General features: G+C 43.6%; 1 protein-coding gene across 3 annotated transcripts in view; it reads left to right on the top strand.

Annotated features, from left to right (window-relative positions):
- Positions 1-16,701, top strand: part of RAPGEF4 (Rap guanine nucleotide exchange factor 4) — a 1,002,526-nt gene extending 985,825 nt beyond the window's left edge. For all 3 annotated transcript variants that reach the window (XM_085645283.1, XM_085645282.1, XM_085645284.1), the window contains one exon: positions 13,672-16,701. In XM_085645283.1, the coding sequence (XP_085501409.1) occupies positions 13,672-13,799 (128 nt within the window). In that variant the 3' untranslated portion in view covers positions 13,800-16,701. The remainder of the gene's footprint in view (positions 1-13,671) is intronic.
- Positions 16,702-21,548: the final 4,847 nt, after the last annotated feature.

Genomic DNA, 21,548 nt, shown 5'->3' with positions numbered 1-21,548 from the left:
CACATTGATTGATTTTGGCCTCTAGATCTTTGATGGCTGTGTATATATCTTTTAGGTCCATTTCCGCATATTTAATAAGGATCCTCATCATATTTTTACTACATTCCATGTTGTTGGCGCCTCACTCTTCTAATATATCCGTACGTGTGTCCGGATGCGTAGGCATAGTAAAAATCCTAAGACCACGTGGGACTCTGTCGACTTCGAGATATTTTTGTAATGCCAAAATTTCCCAACTCTTACTTATTTCTTTCTTGTATTGTCTTTTCACTTGAAAAAATAATTGCTTCAGCGTGGTGTTTGATCCATTTGGAGATGCAGTTTTAGTTGTGGCTGATCCTCCCTCCTGACTGCCCGCTTGGAACATTGTTGCCATTTTCTGCACGCGTTTAGCTTTGCGTGCTTCCATCCCACCGATCAGATCAAAGGACACGAGTTTCTGTAGTAAGGTGAAGTATAACGTTATTTTTAATTGCTTGCGTATCGCTTTGGCTAAGTCTGTTTGAATGCGATCTGAACAAGATTCTCCCTTTGCGGTCAGAGAGTGGTGGATCGCTATGCTGTTTTGTAGCAATGCCGGTCTCTGTTTTTTACACCGTAATCAAGTCGCTTTGACAGAGAGATTAGTGCACACGATTTCACCTTAATGCAAGTGACTCACAGTTTGGGGAGACTCCTGTACGGTCAGGGCTCTCTGCTCTGTCCTCCAGCACTCAACCCTGTGAGCTTGGCGTTTCACGGCGTCCTCTCAGTCGGTCGCTTCCGACATCAATTAAATTTTCCTCAATGTGGTTCCTGTCGGAGCGTGCAGCAGCGGGTGCAGATGTTGGGCTGAACCAATGGACAGGGTCAATTTTTCACACAAAACACGTCGTACTCTGGAATCTTGTAATGTGTATTTTTATTACAGAGTCAGTCTGTCACACCGACGCGTTTCAGCCAGCACGGCCTTTCTCACGGTAGGGGGCTCTACTGTTACAACTGCTTTTATGTAATTTCCTGTGAATAACAATTCCCATAGACTTCTGGGAGTTGTAGTTTGATTAAAATCAATGCAAGGTCCCTCGTGACAGAATCAAGTTTCGCAAAATTAATCTTCATTACCTACCTTACTATTCCGGGTGGGGCTGTTTATGAGTTAATGCAGAGGTCCCTATGGCCTCCCTCGCAGCCCCGGGGACCCCCACTTCACCGGGAACCACCACCTCCACGTGGCTTTAACATTTTGATATGGGGGGGCCTCACGAACCCCTGTCCCTGGGGACCACCACCTCCCCGGGGCCAAACTCTACATGTAAACAATGGGAGAGGGCTGGATGGCCCCCCTCCCGGGCCATTCTGGGCCCCAGGGACCGCCACCTCCCTAGGGTAATCCCTACTGAAGGAAGGGGGTACACTGCCCCCTCCTTGAGCTCTAGTTAGCCCTGGGGACCACCACTCCTCAGGTCCTGCTCCAGCAATGTCCTGGGGTGTCCTCCCCCAGGACATTGCAGTTTGCTATGGTTTGGCGGGAGCACAGCTCCGGCCATGCCATTGCAAACAAGTGCTCCGCATTCAGAAAGAGTGAGCATTTTGCTCTTGCTTGCTGAAAGCTTAGTACTTTGCTTTTAACACACAGGGAGCTGCAAGTCAGCAGCTCCCTGCGTGTAAAAGCAATGCCGACTCCCGAAGGAGGCGGAAGTCAGCCAGGACCACAAGGGCCTTTAGTCTGCCCCATGGTCCCCAACAAGGTGGTCTGGCCCCGGGGTATGGAGTTCCCAGGGCTGAAAATGGCCCGGCGGGAGAATGGCCGCTTGGCCCCCTCCCCTTTAACAAACTTATTAAAGACCCCCATCCGCTGGGGCCAAAATTGGCCTGGGGAGGGGGGGGCTACACGGCCCCCTCCACTTTTATAAAAAATTTAATAAAGGCCTGGCCCCGGGGAATGGGGTCCCCGGGCCCAAAATTGCCCTCTGGAGGGGACCATGCAGCCCCATTTCGTAAACGTAAAAAAAAGAAATAAACGCTGTGTTCAAATCAGACTGGCCCCCTCTCCTTTTATTTTATTGTAAAAATAAAAGATGGGTCACTGACCATGTCATGAGTGATGTAATGTGTGAGGTCATAAGCAATGCTATAAAGGCTGAATTTCTCTGGTTTTGTACGAGTAAAATCTGCCCCTAACTATAACGATCCTGTAACCTTTGTTTTTTTTCAGTTCATGTCTATGGTTTTTTAAATTCTATTTGCTAACTATAACATCTCTGTAACCTTTAGGTTTTTCAGTGAATATATATATATATTTTGTAGTTTTCACAAAAACTTTATATATATACATATTCACTGAAAAAAACATAGGTTTCAGGGATGTTATAGTTAGTTGGACATTTCACTGTTCAGCTAACTATAACTCGCGACCCCGCAATGCACTGCTGATGACGTCACATATTACATAATTCATGACATGGTCAGTGACATCACTGATGACATCAATGATGACATCTCAAATAACATCACTGAAGACATCACTGATGACATCATCCAGTAACTGTGTTTCTTTAAAGTTTAAATATGTATTATATATGCCAAGGTGTATTGAAGAATGAGTGGGAGTATAAGTGTCTGGATGGAGGATTTAGTAGGTGCGTGACTGACTGTTTAAGTGAGCGATTACATGTGTCTTACTGAATGCATGGGTTAGTGACTAAACTGTGAATGTCTGTATCAGTCTGTCTGTTATTGTTAGGCCTGGGCTAAAATTTCATTCCGGTCGCAGAAATTGCGATAATTTGACATTTTCGCGTTCCGCGGAAAGCACGAAAATGTCAACATTTCCGCATTCCGCAGCTTAGCGATAATTTGTTTCTTGCTCGCGCTGTAAAATAATACATTCTCGCGTGCGCGCGATCGCCTTAACTGAATCCCCGCGTTCGCCGACAAGTTTTCCCGATCCGGTCGCGTTCTCCATGAGATGTTGGATTGTTGGTAGCCCTTTGCGCTGTCTCGCGACAGTTCGCTCCCGCAGTGAAGTCTTCTCGCGATCATGCACCGCGAGACAACTGAAAACAAGATGGCCGCGCCCGCGAGCAACCACATGGGTAAGTTGGCGAGCCGCGACCATGCAGAAAATACCGCGAACGGGCAGGAAAAAAACTTCCGTATCTTCGCGATATTTCCGCGTGTTTGCGGAGATTTTTAACATTTTCGCGATAATTTGCGAAAGTGAATTTCACAAATTCAGCCCACCCCTAGTTATTGTATAAGCTGCTGCAAGGGTTGTTCAGTAGCTACATGAGTGTCTATATGGGTTATCAATTGGTTGCCTGAGTATTTGTATGTGTGCCTGAGTGGGTGGGTGGGAGGTGTGTTACTCTGTGCATAGATGTGTGAGTGGTTGATTCACTGGGTGTATGGGTTCAAGAGTGCATGTGGAAACCGCTATATGGGTGGGTGAGTGTGTGTATGGGTGTGTTGGTGAGTGAATGTATGTCTCAGTGGTACATGTCCAAGTAACTACATATGTAAAAGGCAGTGTATGTGAGAGTTGGAGTATATAAATGACTATACGTGACAGTCAGTGATTGTGAGAGTGGCTGTATGGGTGAGTGTGTACTTGTATCAGTGATTGTATAAGAGAGTAAGTATGCGTTTGTTTCTGTTTGAATAAGTGATGTGGTGTGTGTATAACTGTATAGGTCAGTAAATGGAAGTGTGATTGATTCTGTGCATGACTGACTAGGTGTGTGAGTGCCTGGATGAGTGGTGGTGTGTGAGTGTCTGTATAGGTGTATGAGTGCATATGATAGTGTTGTATTAATGAGTGACTGCATGTATTAGTGACTGTATGGGTGAATGAGTGGATGTGTGTGTAGACCTAGGAATCAGTGAGTGTGTATGTAGTAACTGGTATTGGTGTGTCGATGATTTCGAAAATGGTAGTCTGTATTTTACAGTTGGTGTATCAAAGGTTATATTAGAATGTGAGGAGGTGCATCAGATTTTCACGTGGATGATGCCATTTGAGATGTCATCAGTGATGTCATCAGTGATGTCACTGACCATGTAATGAATGATGTAATATGTGACGTCATCAGCAGTGCATTGCGGGGGCGCGAGTTATAGTTAGCTGAACTAACTATAACGGTGGAATTTCTCTGGTTTTGTATGAGTGAAATGTCCAACTAACTATAACGTCCCTGAAACCTATGGTTTTTTCAATGAATTTCTAAGGTTTTTTAAATGCTAATTTCTAACTATAACGTGCCTGAAACCTATGTTTTTTTCAGTGAATTTCAATGGTTTTTTAAATGCTAATTTCTAACTATAACGTCCCTGAAACCTATGGAATTTTCAGTGAATTTCAAAGGTTTTTTAAATGCTAATTTCTATCTATAACATACCAGTTGCGTTTCCAGAGTGCTGGAGAAAGGTGAGCGTGGCCTCCGAAACACCTCTTAGCAATCCCACTGTGTGGTATTTACTGGAGGTAACAGGAGGAGTAGTTAGCCTCCAACGTCAACCTTGGGATCCAACTATCCCTTTTATTACCACCAGTAAGTCCCACACAGCAGGATTGCTAACTTCTTATATCAGGCCCCACCCCCTCCCTGCTTCACTGTGCAAATGTGCCCCCTAGCACGTTGTAAGTTGGGGGATTAAGTTCCCTTGAATCCTGAGGGTTACTGGGGGCCAACTATATGGTTTATATTCCATCCCCGCCGCTTACCAGGACTCCTTCACCTCCATCCCCGAATGCCATCAGCCCAAAGCTTTTCCCTTTGCATCTCATGCCCTGGGGAGCTGAAATCCCGCGCACTCTCGCTGGCACTGGACGGCTGCTGCTGTTATCCGGAGCGTCTCCTGATGCAGCACCCAAGGCGCACCCAGCCGCCCGCCAGAATGAGCGGGTGAGCCCCTAGTCCTTCATCCGTCGTGTCCGTGCCTCCACAGAAGCTGCCCCTGCGAAGGGCACTAGTTCTGCAGCCCTGATACTGGGTCCTAGGCATTTCAACAAAGAATACAGCTCCTCAAAGCGAACCAGTAGCTCTCCCTGTCGTCGAGCATCTGTGTAGCGCCCAGTCCAGCGTGGCAAGGTGTGCCTGCGCCCAATCAAATCAGCTCCGTGAATGGAAGTAAAGTGCGCTCTGCACTGCTTTCCAAAGCCTCTGCCGGAACATGCCCCCTTCTAAGAACCGCCGGTTCTGCCCGGTAAACGTAGCCTGGCACGTGTACTTCCAGCGGTGCCAGCGGCCCTCGCTAATGAATTTACAGTGCCCCCGGGACCTGGCCCACCCCGGGGCTTTTTTTAAACGAAGCGTGCTAGCCCGCGCTTCATTTTTTAAAAATAATTTCAGCAGGATTCGCGACCCCATAGCGATTTCTGCCGAAATTATAAATAAAAAATGCTTTTTTTTGCCCTGGGCGTCCTTGTAGGATCCCCTGAGCAGGCCTAGGGGGTCAGGGTGTTTCTACCCTGCCCCCTTTTCTTGTTTTTACACTGTGTTTCACTGTTTTCTTGTGACTCGGTTCTACTGAGTCACAAGATGGCTGGCAACACTTCCTGGTTTGGAGCGTTGGCAGCCAATCACAGTGAAGCTCGTGCCCGGGAGGGTTCACGAACCCACCAATGCCCTAGATATCGAAACTTTTTCTTTCTTTAATTTCTCAGGAACTACTGAACGGATTTACACCATTTAAGAAAAACCACTCTTTCTGAACCAAGACCTACTTTTTTGCCAAATTTGGTGTAATTCCTTTCAGCAGTTCGGTCTGAGAGCTCTGTCTAAAGTTTCCTATGGAAAATAACATGGCGGTATTTTGGGACCCCCTTTTTTCTCGGGCCCCACTTGGTGAATCACCCTGAAACTTTCAAAGACAGGAGCTGACCAGAGCGGGCCTCTAGTTTTGAAAATTTCATGAAGGTTCGTCAACCGGCACCAAAGTTATTGGGAAAACAAAAAAAGCTTTTCCGAGGGAAACTAGGTCCTAACTATAACTACCTACTGGTGACCGCCAGTAGGTTATGTCATATATATATACATATATATATATATATATATATATATATATATATATATATATATATATATATATATATATATATATATATATATATATATATCACTTAAAAAACCATAGGTTTCACACACGTTATAGTTAGGAATTAGCATTTAAAAACCTTGCAAATTTACTTAAAAAACCATAGGTTTCACACAGGTTATAGTTAGGTGGACATTTCCCTCGTAAAAAAACAATGAAATTCCCCCGTTATAGTTAATTCAGATAACTATAACTCGCGCGCCCGCAATCCACTGCTCATGACGTCACATATTACATCACTCATGACATGGTCAGTGGCATCACTCATGACATCACTGATGACATCATCCTTGTGATAGAGTGACGGTTGCGCGAGTTATAGTTATCTGAACTAACTATAACGGGGGAATTTCATTGGTTTTTTACGAGGGAAATGTCCACCTAACTATAACCTGTGTGAAACCTATGTTTTATTAAGTGAATTTGCAAGGTGTTTTAAATGCTAATTTCTAACTATAACGTGTGTGAAACCTATGGTTTTTTAAGTGAATTTGTATGGTTTTTTAAATGCTAAGTTATTCATTTTTTTATTTTAAGGTTTTTTTCCGTGCGTGCACGGTGCGCGCATGGTGCGCTGCGCGTACCGTGCGCGCGCGCACGCAGTGGGCATGCGGTGCGCTTTGCGCACCGCGCGCCCACGCTACGCTGTTCGTGCCGTGCGCGCTCGGTTCACGCACCCCATGATTTTTTTAAAAAAATTTAAAACTTTTTTAGGCCCTTCGGGGTCCTACTGTGACCCCCTGACAAAGGCTAGAGGGTCAGGAACTCCCTACCCTGCCCCCTGTTCACATTCTCCACCTTTGTTTTTCACTGCCTCAGACTGCGAGAGACAAAATGGCGGCCGACACTTCCTGATTTCGACCGATTCGAATGTTTACTGACATCTAACAACCAATCAGAATTAGGCTTGCGCACGTCACCGTGCGCGCACGGTGCGCGCGTATAGATATTTATATGGTTTTAAATGCTATTTTCTCAGGAAATATTGTACAGATTTACACCAGACCTGCAAAAGGCACTTCCCTGACCTGAGGACTACCTCTCTGCCAAATTTGAAGTAATTCTGTTCAGCCGTTCGGGCTGTACCTTCGACTAAAGGTCATATGGAAAAATGCATTGCAGTCTATGCTCAGAGGCCACTTTGCACAGCCAAAGGTACTGTGAAACTGGTTCAGTGATGCCTCAGCTGTTGCAGAAGTGTCTGGTGGAGCATGTGTTGCAATCACGCTGGTAGGTCGTGGTCTAGATGGACAATGATGAAGGGCCACGTTAAGTCGTGGATCGCCTCGGCGGCTATCTCTTTAATCAACTTCAACCGGCTGGTGAAGTTAGCAATAATTAAGACCACAACTTACCGTGGCCCTTCATCATTGTCCATCTAGACCATGACCTACCAGCGTGAGTCATAGGTGTCGGCTGACACCTACAGGTTCCAGTTGGATTCCGAATCATTAGGATCCATAACCGGCGGCTGTCCTCCCCACCCCTTGTCCTGAAGAAGTCCCGCCCGGGATGCCCTTGAATACGCTCCTATACCTAGGGTCGAAACGTCGACGATAGAGTCATTATTAAGTCCACACAATCCCCCTGAATTGAACAGGAAATCGCAATCCCTGTCGGAGGGTTATGTTTGTACTTTGGACCTGACTATAAAAGGTTTTTTTCCCCCCATGTGTATTCATATGTCATCCATGTCACCTTTGTATAGCACAATCGGCACTCATCACAATAGGTCACTTACTATACACTTGAGCCCTATGTAGTTTTCGTTGTTTGTGTATTATGTCACACGACAGCCTATCGAATATATTTTGAAAAGTAAAGAATACCATTTACTGCTTATCTAAGTGATTTTGCTTGGTGTGTTTTTTTAAATGCCTTTTATGTATTGAATACTTGTGTACAAATCATTTGTCCTACCCGATAGGCTTATCTAAAGAGGCAATGTGTAAAGTATTTGTGCAACTCACACACAGTAACACAATGAAAACACCACATAAATACACTACACTGGGTTAGAAAAATAGATTATATTTTTATGAGTAAAACAAGTTGAAAATGACAAAAATACAAGTAGATCTGGAGTTATGACATTTTAAAGATTAAATCAAAATGTAATGCACAGAAGCAAATAGCGCTTAGGGCTTACTTGAGCTCACACTTTACCGGATTAAATCCAAAGTTAAGGCCAACCGCAATGGAGGGCAGATCCGCTACAGGACTCATGCACTTCGTGCTGAAAAAGTAACTTGAATGGAGGAAGAGTCGACATTGAAAACTCGATCCATCAGTTCCGATCAGTGCAGGCGATGGAGCCAGCTGAGCAGCACAGCAAAGCAGAAAAGCAGTTCTTCCAAAGCAGCAGTCAAGCAGAGTGGCAATCTTTGGAGCACAGCAGTCTTTACTCCTGGCAGAGTTCTTCACAGATCAACTAGTACATATACTCAGTTGTGTCTTTGAAGTGGGGGTGACTTCAAAGAAACGTCTTTGAAATACACACAGGTCCTTACTTCCAAGCCCTGGCTCCAGACTATCAATTAGGGGTAATCAGCCCTTTGTGTGGGAAACAGGACAATGCTTATTCAGGTGTAAGTGTGAGCTCCACCCCTCTCTTCCTGCCTAGGAAGAGTTATTAGAATGTAGATAAATGAGATGAGTTTTCTCTGTCATACCTACCCTTCCTCTATTTGTGTCTACAGAGAATGCACAAAGTGTAGCTGTCACCCACCCCATGCGTGTATTAGCGATAGGCTGCAAGGCACACAGACCAGTGAGAGCAGAGTAATGCCAACTTTGTAAAAGTGGCATTTCTAAAATAGTAATGTTAAATTCAGCTTTACCATTTAAGAGGAGTTATCATTATCATTCCAAAGACATAAACAATGATGCAGTTACTGCTTTCTGATCAGGAATTACAGCTTTAAAGTATTTTTTAAGGAACTCCCAATGCTGACCTAGGAGAGGGCTAATCCTCACAGTAGTGAAAAACGAATTTGGGTGTTTTTCCCTACTAGGACATGAATAACTTAACAGTACATGTCCTACCTTTTACTTACACACCTCCCTGCCTTATGGGCTACCAAGGGCCTAACTTTAGGGTGATGTATGTGTAATAAAAGGGGAGTTTAAGGCTTGTCAAGTAGTTGTAAATGTCATATCGAAGTAGCAGTAAACTGCACACACAGGCCCTGCAGTGGTAAGCCTGAGCAAGGTTTGAAAGGCTACTTGTGTGGGTGGCACAATCAGTGCTGCAATCTGACTAGTGGCATTTATGTTACAGGCCCTTGGTATACGGTATACCATTTTACAAGGGACTTACAAGGAAATAAAATATGCCAATTGTGTATTCACCAATTTCACCATGTTTTGGGGAGAAGCACATCAGCTTTAGCTCTGGTCAGCAGTGGTAAGGTGCTCAGAGTCTTACAGCCAATACAAAGAATCAGCAAAAACAGGAAGTAAGCAGGCAAAAGGTTTGGGGGAAGACCACCCTAAGGATGACAGGTCTAACACGTGCCCCCCGCGCTGAAAGTAGGGATATGTACCCAACCTCTGGGGACTTCACTAAGGTGGAAAAACCTAAATAGACCATCAACATTGGCATGGTATACCCCCAGTTTGTGTTCCACCCTGAAGTCCATACCCTGCACGGAAATGGACCACCTCGGCAGTTTGGGATTTTCACCCATCATTTGCATGAGCTACCTGAGGGGCCTGTGGTCAGTCTGAATCAGAAAGTTAGTGCCAAACGGGTATGACCTCAATTTCTTCAATGCCCAGACCATAGCAAAAGCTTCTCTTTCTATAGCACTCAGCTCAACTCAACTCAACCGCAATGGAGGGCAGATCGGCTACAGGACTCATGCACGTCGTGCTGAAAAAGTAACTTAAATGGAGGAAGAGTCGACATTGAAAACTCGATCCATCAGTTCCGATCAGTGCAGGCAATTAAGCCAGCTGAGCAGTACAGCAAAGCAGAAGCAGAGTGGCAATCTTTGGAGCACAGCAGTCTTTACTCCTGGCAGAGTTCTTCACAGATCAAGTAGTACATATACCCAGTTGTGTCTTTGAAGTGAGGGTGACTTCAAAGAAAGATATTTGAAATACACACAGGTCCTTACTTCCGAGCCCTGGCTCCAGACTATCAATTAGGGGTAATCAGCCCTTTGTGTGGGAAACAGGACAATGCTTATTCAGGTGTAAGTGTGAGCTCCACCCGTCTCTTCCTGCTCAGGAAGAGTTATTAGAATGTAGATAAATGAGATGAGTTCTCTCTGTCATACCTACCCTTCCTCTATTTGTGTCTACAGAGAATGCACAAAGTGTAGCTGTCACCCACCCCAGGCGTGTATTAGCGATAGGCTGCAAGGCACACAGACCAGTGAGAGCAGAGAAATGCCAACTTTGTAAAAGTGGCATTTCTAAAATAGTAATGTTAAATTCAGCTTTACCATTTGAGAGGATTTATCATTCCAAAGACATAAACAATAATGCAGTTACTGCTTTCTGATCAGGAATTACAGCTTAAAAGTAAGTTTTAAGGAACTCCCAATGCTGACCTATGAGAGGGCTAGGCCTCACAGTAGTGAAAAATGAATTTGGGTGTTTTTCACTACTAGGACATGAATACAGTACATGTCCTACCTTTTACTTACACAGCACCCTGCCTTATGGGCGACCAAGGGCCTAGCTTTAGGGTGATGTATGTGTAATAAAAGAGGAGTTTAAGGCTTGTCAAGTAGTTTTAAATGCCATATCGAAGTAGCAGTAAACTGCACACACAGGCTCTGCAGTGGCAGGCCTGAGCAAGGTTTGAAAGGCTACTTGTGTGGGTGGCACAATCAGTGCTGCAATCTGACTAGTGGCATTTATGTTACAGGCCCTTGGTATACGGTATACCATTTTACAAGGGACTTACAAGTAAATAAAATATGCCAATTGTGTATTCACCAATTTCACCATGTTTTGGGGAGAAGCACATCAGCTTTAGCTCTGGTCAGCAGTGGTAAGGTGCTCAGAGTCTTACAGCCAATACAAAGAATCAGCAAAAACAGGAGGTAAGCAGGCAAAAGTTTTGGGGGAAGACCGCCGTAAGGATGACAGGTCTAACACGTGCTCCCCGCGCTGAAAGTGGGGATATGTACCCAACCTCTGGGGAGTTCACTAAGGCGGAAAAACCTGAATAGACCATCAACATTGGCATGGTATACCCCCAGTCTGTGTTCCACCCTGAAGTCCATACCCTGCACGGAAATGGACCACCTCGGCAGTTTGGGATTTTCACCCATCATTTGCATGAGATACCTGAGGGGCCTGTGGTCAGTCTGAATCAGAAAGTGAGTGCCAAACGGGTATGACCTCAACTTCTTCAATGCCCAGACCTTAGCAAAAGCTTCTCTTTCTATAGCACTATTTTTCCCCGGGGAGTAATCTCCTGGAGATGAAGGCTACAGGTTGGTCTAGGCCCTCTTCATTTAGCTGTGAAAGTACTACTGCCCCTACACCATCTTCTGAGGCATCTATTTGCACAATAAACTCCTTGGAGAAGTCAGGTGTTTTGAGCACAGGAGCTGTGCACATGGCCTGCTTAAGGGGGTCAAATGCTTTTTGGCATGCCTTTGTCCAAATAACATTTCTGGACTGCTTCTTAGAAGTCAGCTATGTCAAGGGTGCAACAATGGTGCCATATCCCTTGACAAACCTCCTGTAGTACCCAATGAGGACAGAGAATGTTCCGTTTTTGGAGAGGGGGGCTCCCAGGCCATGATAGTCACTATCACGGTCTGGAGGGCTGCACCTTACCCCTGCCCATCAGGAGTCCCAGGTACACCACAAACCTCCATCCTATTTGGCACTTACTGGCCTTGATAGTCATGCCTGCCTGTTGTAGAGCCTGAAGTACTTCCTGGATGTTAAAGAGTTGTCCTTCCAGCTGCTACTGTAGACAGCTATGTCTTCCAGATAGGCAGCTGAGCAGGCCTCCATACCAGATAGGACCTGGTTCACCAACCTCATGAAGGTGGCAGGGGCATTCTTGAATGCAAAGGGCCTTACTCTAAACTGATAGCGTCCCTCTGGAGTGGAGAAGGCTGACTTCTCCTTGGCACCTTCTGTTAGATCTGCCAGTGTCCTGATGTAAGATCAAAGGTAGCTAAGTACTTGGCAGCCCCTAACATGTCAATAAGCTCATCAGTCCGGTGATGAGATGAGCAGCTGTCTTTGTCACTAAGTTTAGTGCTCTATAAGCTTTGGCTCCAGGCTGTCAGTAGGGGGTAATCAGCCCTTTGTGCGGGGAAGCAAGATACCAGGAATAGCTATCAGAATGCACATGAGTTCTCTATCATACCTACCCTTCCTGTGTTCGCAGCTGTATAGCGGGAATGCACAAAGTGTAGCTGTCTCCCACCCCAGACGTGTATTGGAGACAGGCTACAAAGCACTCAGAGCAATAAAAGCAGAGAAATGCCCACTTCCCAAAAGTGGCATTTCTAAATAGTGATGTTAATTCCAACTTTACAATCAAAGAGGATTTATCATTATCATTCCAACTATATAAAACATGATGTAGCTACTCATTTTATATCAGGAATTACAGCTTAAAAGTGTTTTAAGGAATTCCCAATGCTAACCTATGAGAGGAGCAGGCCTAACAATAGTTTAAAATGAATGTAGCTGTTTGTCACTACCAGGTCATCAAAAAAACATAAAAAGTACATGTCCTACCTTTTACTTATACAACACCCTGCCCTATGTGCTACCTAGGGCCTACCTAAGGGGTGACATATGTGTAATAAATGGGAATGTAAGACTTGGCAAGTAGTTTTAAATACGAAGTCGAAGTGGCAATAAAATGCCACACAGGCCCTGTAATGGCAGGCCTGAAACTGGTTTGAAAGACTACTTGTGTAGATGGCGCAATCAGTGCTACAATCCCACTAGTAGCATTTAGGTTACAGGCCATGTGTATATGGTACACCACTTTACAAGAGACTAACAGGTAAATTAAAAATGCCAATTGTGCATACAACAATGTTGCCATGTTTAGTCGAGAAGCAAATGTACTTTAGCACCAGTCAGCAGTGGTAAAGTGCCCAGGGCCCTAAGGCCAACAAAAAGAATCAGAAAAAACAGGAGGTAAGCAGGCAAAACATTTGGAGGAAGACCACCCCAAGAATGGCAGGTCTCTTCCTTACCGCTCAACAAATGAGAATGAACCACAAGAGTTAAGGTTTGTGTTCTAACACCATCTTTGAAATACATGATCTATTTACAGCAGGAAAAAAGATTATAAGTGCCTCTCACTCCTGCAACTGTGCCTCTTTCAGAAGACTGGAAATGAGAAGGCTTTAAAGTGAAGGACAATATGTTAAATTATGACAACAAAGGTTTAGTGTAAATTCATTAATTTATTTGTATTTCTCCTTTCCAAAGGTACCTCAATGCCTCAGCTTTGCCCAGTTTATTCAAACCTTTACTACCTAGTCTTGTTATCTATGGACCACCTGGAAATGTGTAGCTTTCATTCTCTAAAACTGATTTCTTGAAATAAAATATGTTGTTTTGTTTGTTCCTCAATTGTTTCTTTTTCTTCAGATCTAGATGCAACACAGGGTAGCAAGAACCACCAGGATGTCCGGAATTACGTGCGACACCTAAATGTGATTGATAACCAGAGAACATTATCACAGCTGTCTCACCGACTAGAGCCACGACGCACTTAGACCAGAACATCAAATTTAACTAAAAGTTTATTTTCTGCTCAAGAAATGTTGTGGTACACTACTTCTCTATGCAGCTGTCACTGTGAGGGGTACCATTGTTAAATGTTCAATTTCGTTTCAAGAATTATTTAAAAATAGGTGCACGAAATGAGATAGAACAATGTTTCCAATAATACACATACATAACATATTCTAAGCAGATTATTATGTGTTTTGGCAGTGGGAAATGCAAGAGATAAAAATTATTTCACGCCACCAGATATGAATTTTCCAAGTGCGCCTTATTTACTGCTGATCTGCAGAAGTATAAAAGTGGTGGCCTATTTTCCCCACCGACCATCCACCTCATGCTGCTCAGTATGTTTCAGAAGAGTAGCACATGGACTTTCTCAGGCAAGAGTTTCTCATACTAAAATCAGAAGATCCTCTTAATCCTGACCTAGCACCCCAGGACATCTTTGTGAATGTCCATGCCTACACAGCCAGGGATTTCAAACCTGCGCGATATTACAAATACCTCTTTTGTGTCTGGTAGATCCCTACTGTGGCATGTCTAAACCAGGCTATCTACTAGGCATAAGACACAAGCATCTTATTTTGCAATCGTCTGTCTGACATGGATTTACAAAGACTTCCCTACATGAACGTCATTTATATCTCCTAAACTTGCAATAGATCACTGATTTATATTGTTTGTGTCATACCAATCTAGCCCAGTAAGCCTATCACTGTAACTTGGTACATCATGTCCAAAGCATTCCCTTCCACAATTTTATTAAATTGTTTCAAAGCTTCAGTCCAAGAAATAACATACCTAAACTAAGACTGACCTTTCACGTAAAGTCTTTATTCCATACTGCTGCCCTCATTTTTGCATCCGTAGGAATGTAGGTTGTATTCAACTTATCATAAATACCAAATAATGGTGTTAATTATTACTTGAAACACACGTGTTGACTCATGCGTTGTCAGAGCAGTCATTTTTAAAATGTGTTTTAGCTGATTTTACACTATTTACCATATTTACCTATTTTCAGTGGCGCTTACAGAGCAGAAAAATCACTGAATAGTAAAGGATACTGAAAATATGCTTCCTGGACATTCCTTTCCCATGGAGGGATTGACATCAACTTTTTAGTTTACACTTCCAGTGTTTTCCTTGTGTATTAAATACCACTAAAGAGATATTCAGACTACAGGGTCAGTACTGGGGCATTACCTGAGATACTGAACAACAGAGAATGTGTGTTTTTAAATGTCATTCAAGAACAGTCTCTTATAAATAATTTGTATCTTCTAACCAGTAGTATTAAGGAAGCCGATATTTGTAACAAACATGCATAAAGTGCATAGGAACCCGAATGAAAGAGCATTTGCTTGAGCAATCACACTTTTTCATAACACTTTCTTTTATAGTTTCTACACTTCAGATTTCTCAAAGTAGCTTTCTGATAGTGATGACTGATTCTAAGAGTTTCTCTGTCCTCCACACATCTTCACTAGCATTCCTTAAAGTGCTAGACATTAGAATTATTTAAAAAAAGATTGCAAAGGTGGTAAAGTGCACACACGCTCCGCCCCAGATCAAGTGGTCACGTCATGCCCCAGTATGTCCCTGCATGCCAGTATTGTGGATGCTTTTCTCCAAGGAGCAGGACCCCACTGACTCAGGACCCAGTATGGTACGGTGATGGGTCGTGAGGTTCATTATAAAAAGTATCTCACTGAAAGTACTGTCTTTACTTGCTAAGTGCTCCTTTCCAATCTCTTGTGTGGTTGTTCTCTTAATGAATATCATTTACATAGGATCACAACTCTCATCTTTCCATACTTCAGCCACACATTGGGCAACGCAATTCTGCAATGCTGCAAGGCCAAACCAAATTTTAGCCACAGGGTTACTAAATATTGGTAAACAAAGAATGGCCCAAGAGATATCTCCCAAGCAATACCTTTCCAGACCATTGGTAAAGGGGGCACAGTGTTCTGATGGAAGCTAGGTACCCATAACATGCAATGAAGCAAGTATGAGAAAGTGTTGGAAGTGGATGACAGTTACATGTGAATTTGGAAAATAAGCTTTTGTAGTAGGTGTCAAGGTCGAAGATGATGCCCTGAAACTCAGCACTCATGACAGTACAAAAAAGGCCCTTAGGTGAAAACATCTTGAGAATAAAACTGAATCATGGAGCAAGGAGGACTCTGGCTAATACTGACAGTAGGAAAATAAGAATGTGAAGTGCGGTGGAATGCTGTGGCATGTCGTAGGACCCCATGCTGGAGAGGGTGAGGAGATTCATATTGCCACCTTTGCTCTCTTACCTTCTGCACAGAAGTTATTTTGTCCACCAATAGTAGAGGGAGCTCTAAGCAAGACATGTCCATAAATGAAGGGAACTCATGAGCAAGACGCAATCTATGGTCATTTTTATGATTTGCTCTGCACTTTGAAATACATGTAAATACAAAGGTCTACCTGGATTCATGTCATAAAGACTGTGAGCATGAGTCACAAAGGACCTTCACACTTATGGCGGAGGCTCCACGGTCATGGGGGAGTCTCGGCACTCGGGGCAAATTCTTCACAATGAGAATTCTTACTGCGAAGATTCCGTCCCGAGTGTGGAGACACCCCCACGAAACCGGGGCCTGCGCCACGAGTGCTGAGGCCCTTTGTGAATCAGGTCCTGTATTTATTTGATTATATTATAGATATTGTGCCAAATAATTTATTGTATTTATTTAATTTAGCATGTAATTTGAGTACAGTTATCAGTCTTTTGACTAATGGATGCGTTTTCTTTGTATGTACCATATGATATCTATGTTGTTTCAGGAACTCAGTGTGTCGTCTGTAAATAACCATAGGTACAATGAATAAATGTATTACTGGAATACCAAAGTATTATTGTCTTTATGAATTGTAAGCTGAATTATGAGCAGCTGGTTAACTCTGCTGTCATATTTATTTTGTGTTTCTCAGCATGCAAAGTCATAGAATATAAATGCTAAATACTACATCTTGAAAAAGTAATTACAAATTCTAGTCTTGTTATAATGTTGCTTTATTTGAGTCCTGTAGTTAATAAAGGCCTATAACAATCTCTGCTAGAGCCGAAATCACCCCTTTCCAGATAAATTGATAGCTCTGTGAATAGAGGAAAAGGGCAGGGACATTTACATTTTTTCTTTATTAGATAACATAACATAAAGGGCCACATGCATCAACGAGAAACCTGGTCGCAAACGGGCAGATTAGCAGAATCTGCCCCTTTGCGACCGGTATTTTTGCATTTGGGATGCATCATCCCAAATGCAAAAATCGCAATTTAAGGAATCTCTAAATAGCGATTCCTTAAATTGCTATTGCATTTAAGGAATCCCAAATTGAGTTTCCTTAAATGCAATGCATTAAAGTTAAAAAAAATTGCGATTTCGCTAATAGGGGGAGCAAATTACCATGAAGTTGAACTTCATGGTAATTTGCAAAAACTTTGAAAAATGCACTTTTGTGCATTTTTCAAAGTTTCATGTTGCGCACACACATGCCCTTAGAGCATGTGTGTGTGCAACATATGTGCACAGATCAATTTCAGGGGTGCAATAGGGTGTCATTTAGACACCCTTGAAATTGCATGAGCAATTTGCGAGTACCTACTGGTACTCGCAATTTGCTCATGCAATCTCCAATTCATTCCTATGGGCCTGGAGGCCCATAGGAATGATTGGGACGGCATTCCTTAATTGCCACTCGCAATTTGCGAGTCGCAATTAAGGAATGTGTAGGAATCGCTATTTTTATAGCGATTCCTACAGGCATAGGCTTTTGCAATTCCTTAATTGCGATTCCTTAAAAATAGCAATTAAGGAATCGCAAAAGTCTTTGTTGATGCATGTGCCAGAAAGCTGCTACACTGTGCAAATACACTGGCAAATAGTGCTAACTTAAATACTTGCTATAGAGAGTTTTACAGCATCTTTTTTTAAAACAGAACTTACATTTAAACATTTTAGATTCAGGGATCCTTGAACAAAAATTGCCTAGAATGGACTTACTAGAGAAACCTTTTAATAAAGGAACAATAATTTTTCATATGAAAAGGGTAAGAGCTCGAAGAGAGACAGCTTCTTGCCAAATGTAGGTAATTCAGTGACATTTGCAGAAGCATGTTGGGCTACATTCGTTAAAGAGTACCATTTGTTCATGTAAGCGAAATTACATAATGACTATGCTATCTAACCCTGTGAAGGATCAACATGAAGAACTGTAGTCGGAATTCAAAATCTCCACCTATTTTTCGAATTATTTTGTATTAAAAAAGTATGTCAAGAATTCAAACACCAAGGTTCAGAAACACAACCGTGAAAATGGGACTCTACATTCTGGTTTCATTAAAGGAACCTCATGTTTCTGTAACATTAAACTTGACATTGTATCTATAATGTAGACCCATTATGAGCTATGGCTGTTAAAATGCCTTTATGGGTCATCAGATGAAAAAAATGTGGATCCCTTTACCAAATCCTGGATTCCAGAATGTCATTTTGTTTAATGTCACATTTGCTTTAGAGAGCCATTGTGGCATCATTGGCAAAATTACATTTGAAAGAGTGCAAAGTTCAAGAATATGCACACTCATTTGCTTGTGGACTTCCCTCACTTATCAACATATAGAAATGTCAATTTAGAGTAGTCACCCTCTTTTTTCACTTTGACACAGTGTTAGAGCCACTTGCCTTGGAAAGTCATCAACAAAATTATATACATGAAGTTTACTCTTATTGTAAAATGTTAATGGTGTAGTATATGCAAATTTCCTGATATAGATCCTGTTGATCCCAACCAATTATATTACTCTTGTGGAAATTTGTTTAAATATGGTTTTTCTACATTGTAACGTGACCGAGAGAAAGCAAACCTTTAGGTAGTGCACATTAAGTCGGGGCTATCTTTAGAGCGAAGGCTTTTTTTTAATCCTATATATTTTACTTTTTCTATTTTTGTATGTAAGAATTAAACATCCATAACATTTTTGTTTGAAATACTCAGCCACATTTTATATTTTATTTGCTGTAAGATGGTAATAAAAATGGTATGCGGGATTTGATGTTTGCAAAACTTTTACTAACTTACAAAAGATCTCAAATAATGACACTAGCATTGTTTTTCAGTAAGATACTGCTTTTTAACCAGCAGGTAAATTATTTTCAATAAATAATTTATTTAAATAAGCTAACATTCAGAGCACACAGAAGTGTATCCAAACTAAATCACTAAAAGTGATGTCTCTAATAAATACACAAGGCATATGTAAATATAAAAGACAGCAAGTATCAATAACATATAGAGACGGGAGACAAAGACAAAAAATACATTGAATATCTACCTTACCTAATTTGTTTAATATTTTTTCATATTTCAATAAAAGTACTAAGTCTTCTAAATAATCCTCAACTAGAAGTGATGTCCGCGGCACCCATATAGGCGCCACCTCGGTGCGCTGACATCAGTTACTTTTCACGACTTTGTAAACCAGAAGTGAAAGCCATGAATAACACTGACACTGGTGTGGCTAAACTGAGGCCCTTACGTCTGTTCTTTTCTTTCCGCACCAGCCAGCACTGATCAGAGAGAAGAGCTACTCCTCAGTAATTTTTTTACTAGGATTTTTCAACCTTTTGCCGAGAGTTTTTGAGGCTTCCTCCTAGTGTGGTAGCGGGCGATGTCAGTGACGGACCAGCACCTTTTCTGTCTGTGGTGTCTCGAGGGCGACCACTACACAAAGGCTTGCTCCAATTGCCGGGTCAAAAACCGGAAGGCTTTGAGGGAGCAGTCCCTGAAGCTCATGGTGGCCTGGCATGCGACTCCATAAAAATCGGAGTTCCGGTTGAGGGGAAGGTCCCGGGATCGTCACGGAGCCCGAAGTCATCATCGTCCCACTTCAAGTCCTCTTGTCATTCAATTAAGATACACAAGAAGGAGAGCAAGAAGTCGAAGCATCCTTCGACTTCTCCTTGTCCGTCGGCTGATGCAACTAGGGAGCATCGGCATTCAGGGCCTGGTTCCCCAGAGCCTGCACTGGGACAACTTCATTTTCTCTCTGATTATTCAGGAGCGACCCCAACCTAACTAAAAGGGTTTTATGAGTCCATACGCTTCATCTTCGGGCCCCTTAGGCTAGGAGGGGGCCCCCATCTGGTTCTGCGCTGGCAGCGCATGCCCCAGCTCCGTTGCGCCCCCAGGGATCCATTCCTGGATCCGGACTGGCGCCGGTCATACCATCTCGACCTTTCTCAGCGATGGTTCAAATGACAATGCTCCCGGTGCCACCGGTGCCCACAGGTGGCACCATCCCCATTGTGATTCCCAAATCCGACATGGAGGTGAATGGGCATCACCCGATGCTGCCTCAGATGCAGGCAAGGCCTTTGCTTTCTAGATCAGAGCGTGAGCCCTAGTCCCATGGGCTAGGACTCAGGAAGGAATGGGAGGGATCGCTGGACACTGAAGTATACCAGCCATACGTAGAGGAACCTAATTTGGACTGGTGTGAGGAACAGGGAGAAGTCAGTGGACTGGATACTTCTCCAGAAACTGGTATGCTTTCTCCCCCTGCCATGGCTACGTAGGAGAGAGCCTCATATGCAATGGTGGTGGTGTGTAAGGCAGCTGAGGTCCTTGACCTTCAGTTGCCCTCAGTGGCAGTCAAGACCAACATCTTGACATAGGTGCTGCAACCGGTAGTCTCCTCATCCGAACCCTTCCCCCCTTACAGGGGCTCCTTTAAATAGGACGATTGCCCACCGCCCCACCCCGGGGTTCCAAACTTCCTCACCCAACACTCTACTCCAGAGATCTTGCTGGTCCAAGCCTCAACTTCCCAGGGTGCATTTCCTACAGCTCTCCTGGGCAGGCTGGACTCTTTGGAGAAGAAGATGTTTTCTTCCACCAGCCTAACATTGCGGTTTGAGAACACTGCATGCCTTTTGGGCTGTTTTTCCCACACTCTGTTGGAGACGGTTGCACAAGTGCTGGCACAGGTCCCGAAGGAGGCAAGGGCCATCCTCTCCCAGGCTGTTGCCAATGGGAGAGACACTGCAAAGTTCACAATTCACTGTGGACTGAACACAACCGACTTACTGAGCAGAGTGGTTTCATCGACGGTGGCCTGAGGTGGCATGTATGCTTAAGGGTGACTGACTTTTTGGGGAATGTCGAAGCTTCCCTTCTTATGTACATGTCCTTTGATGGCACCTGTCTCTTTGGAAATAAAGCAGATCTGGTGCTGGAGCGCTTTAAGGACTTGTGGGCTACGGCCAAATCCTTAGGACTCTTGACAGCCCCACGTCATCGCCATTCTGCCTTTCGCTCCATTCGTGACTGACTACGAAAGGGGTTTCCGACTGCACCAATTTCCTCTCAACCACTAAGTCACCCATGCTTCCCAGCCTCTGTGTGGACTAAGATGCGATGCACACAGACTTCGTGGATTAAGTAGCCAGTAGTCTGGTCCGTCCACCTCTCCCCCGGCAGCTGCAGGTTATGGTTGCTATTCCCGCTATTTTCTGGTCCCCAAAAAGGACAAGGGCCTTCATCCTATCCGAGATCTATGGGCCCTCAACTTATTCATCAAGAAGAAGAAATTCAAAATGCTCATGCTAGCTCAGGTCTTGTCTGCTGGACCCCGAAGACTGAATGGTAGCATTGTACTTGCAGAACGCCTATTTCCTCATTCCCGTCCTGCCTGT

Source organism: Triturus cristatus, chromosome 3_1, assembly GCF_964204655.1.
Source record: "Triturus cristatus chromosome 3_1, aTriCri1.1, whole genome shotgun sequence".
Taxonomy (NCBI): Eukaryota; Metazoa; Chordata; class Amphibia; order Caudata; family Salamandridae; genus Triturus; species Triturus cristatus.
This window is presented reverse-complemented; position numbering and strand designations above follow the sequence as displayed.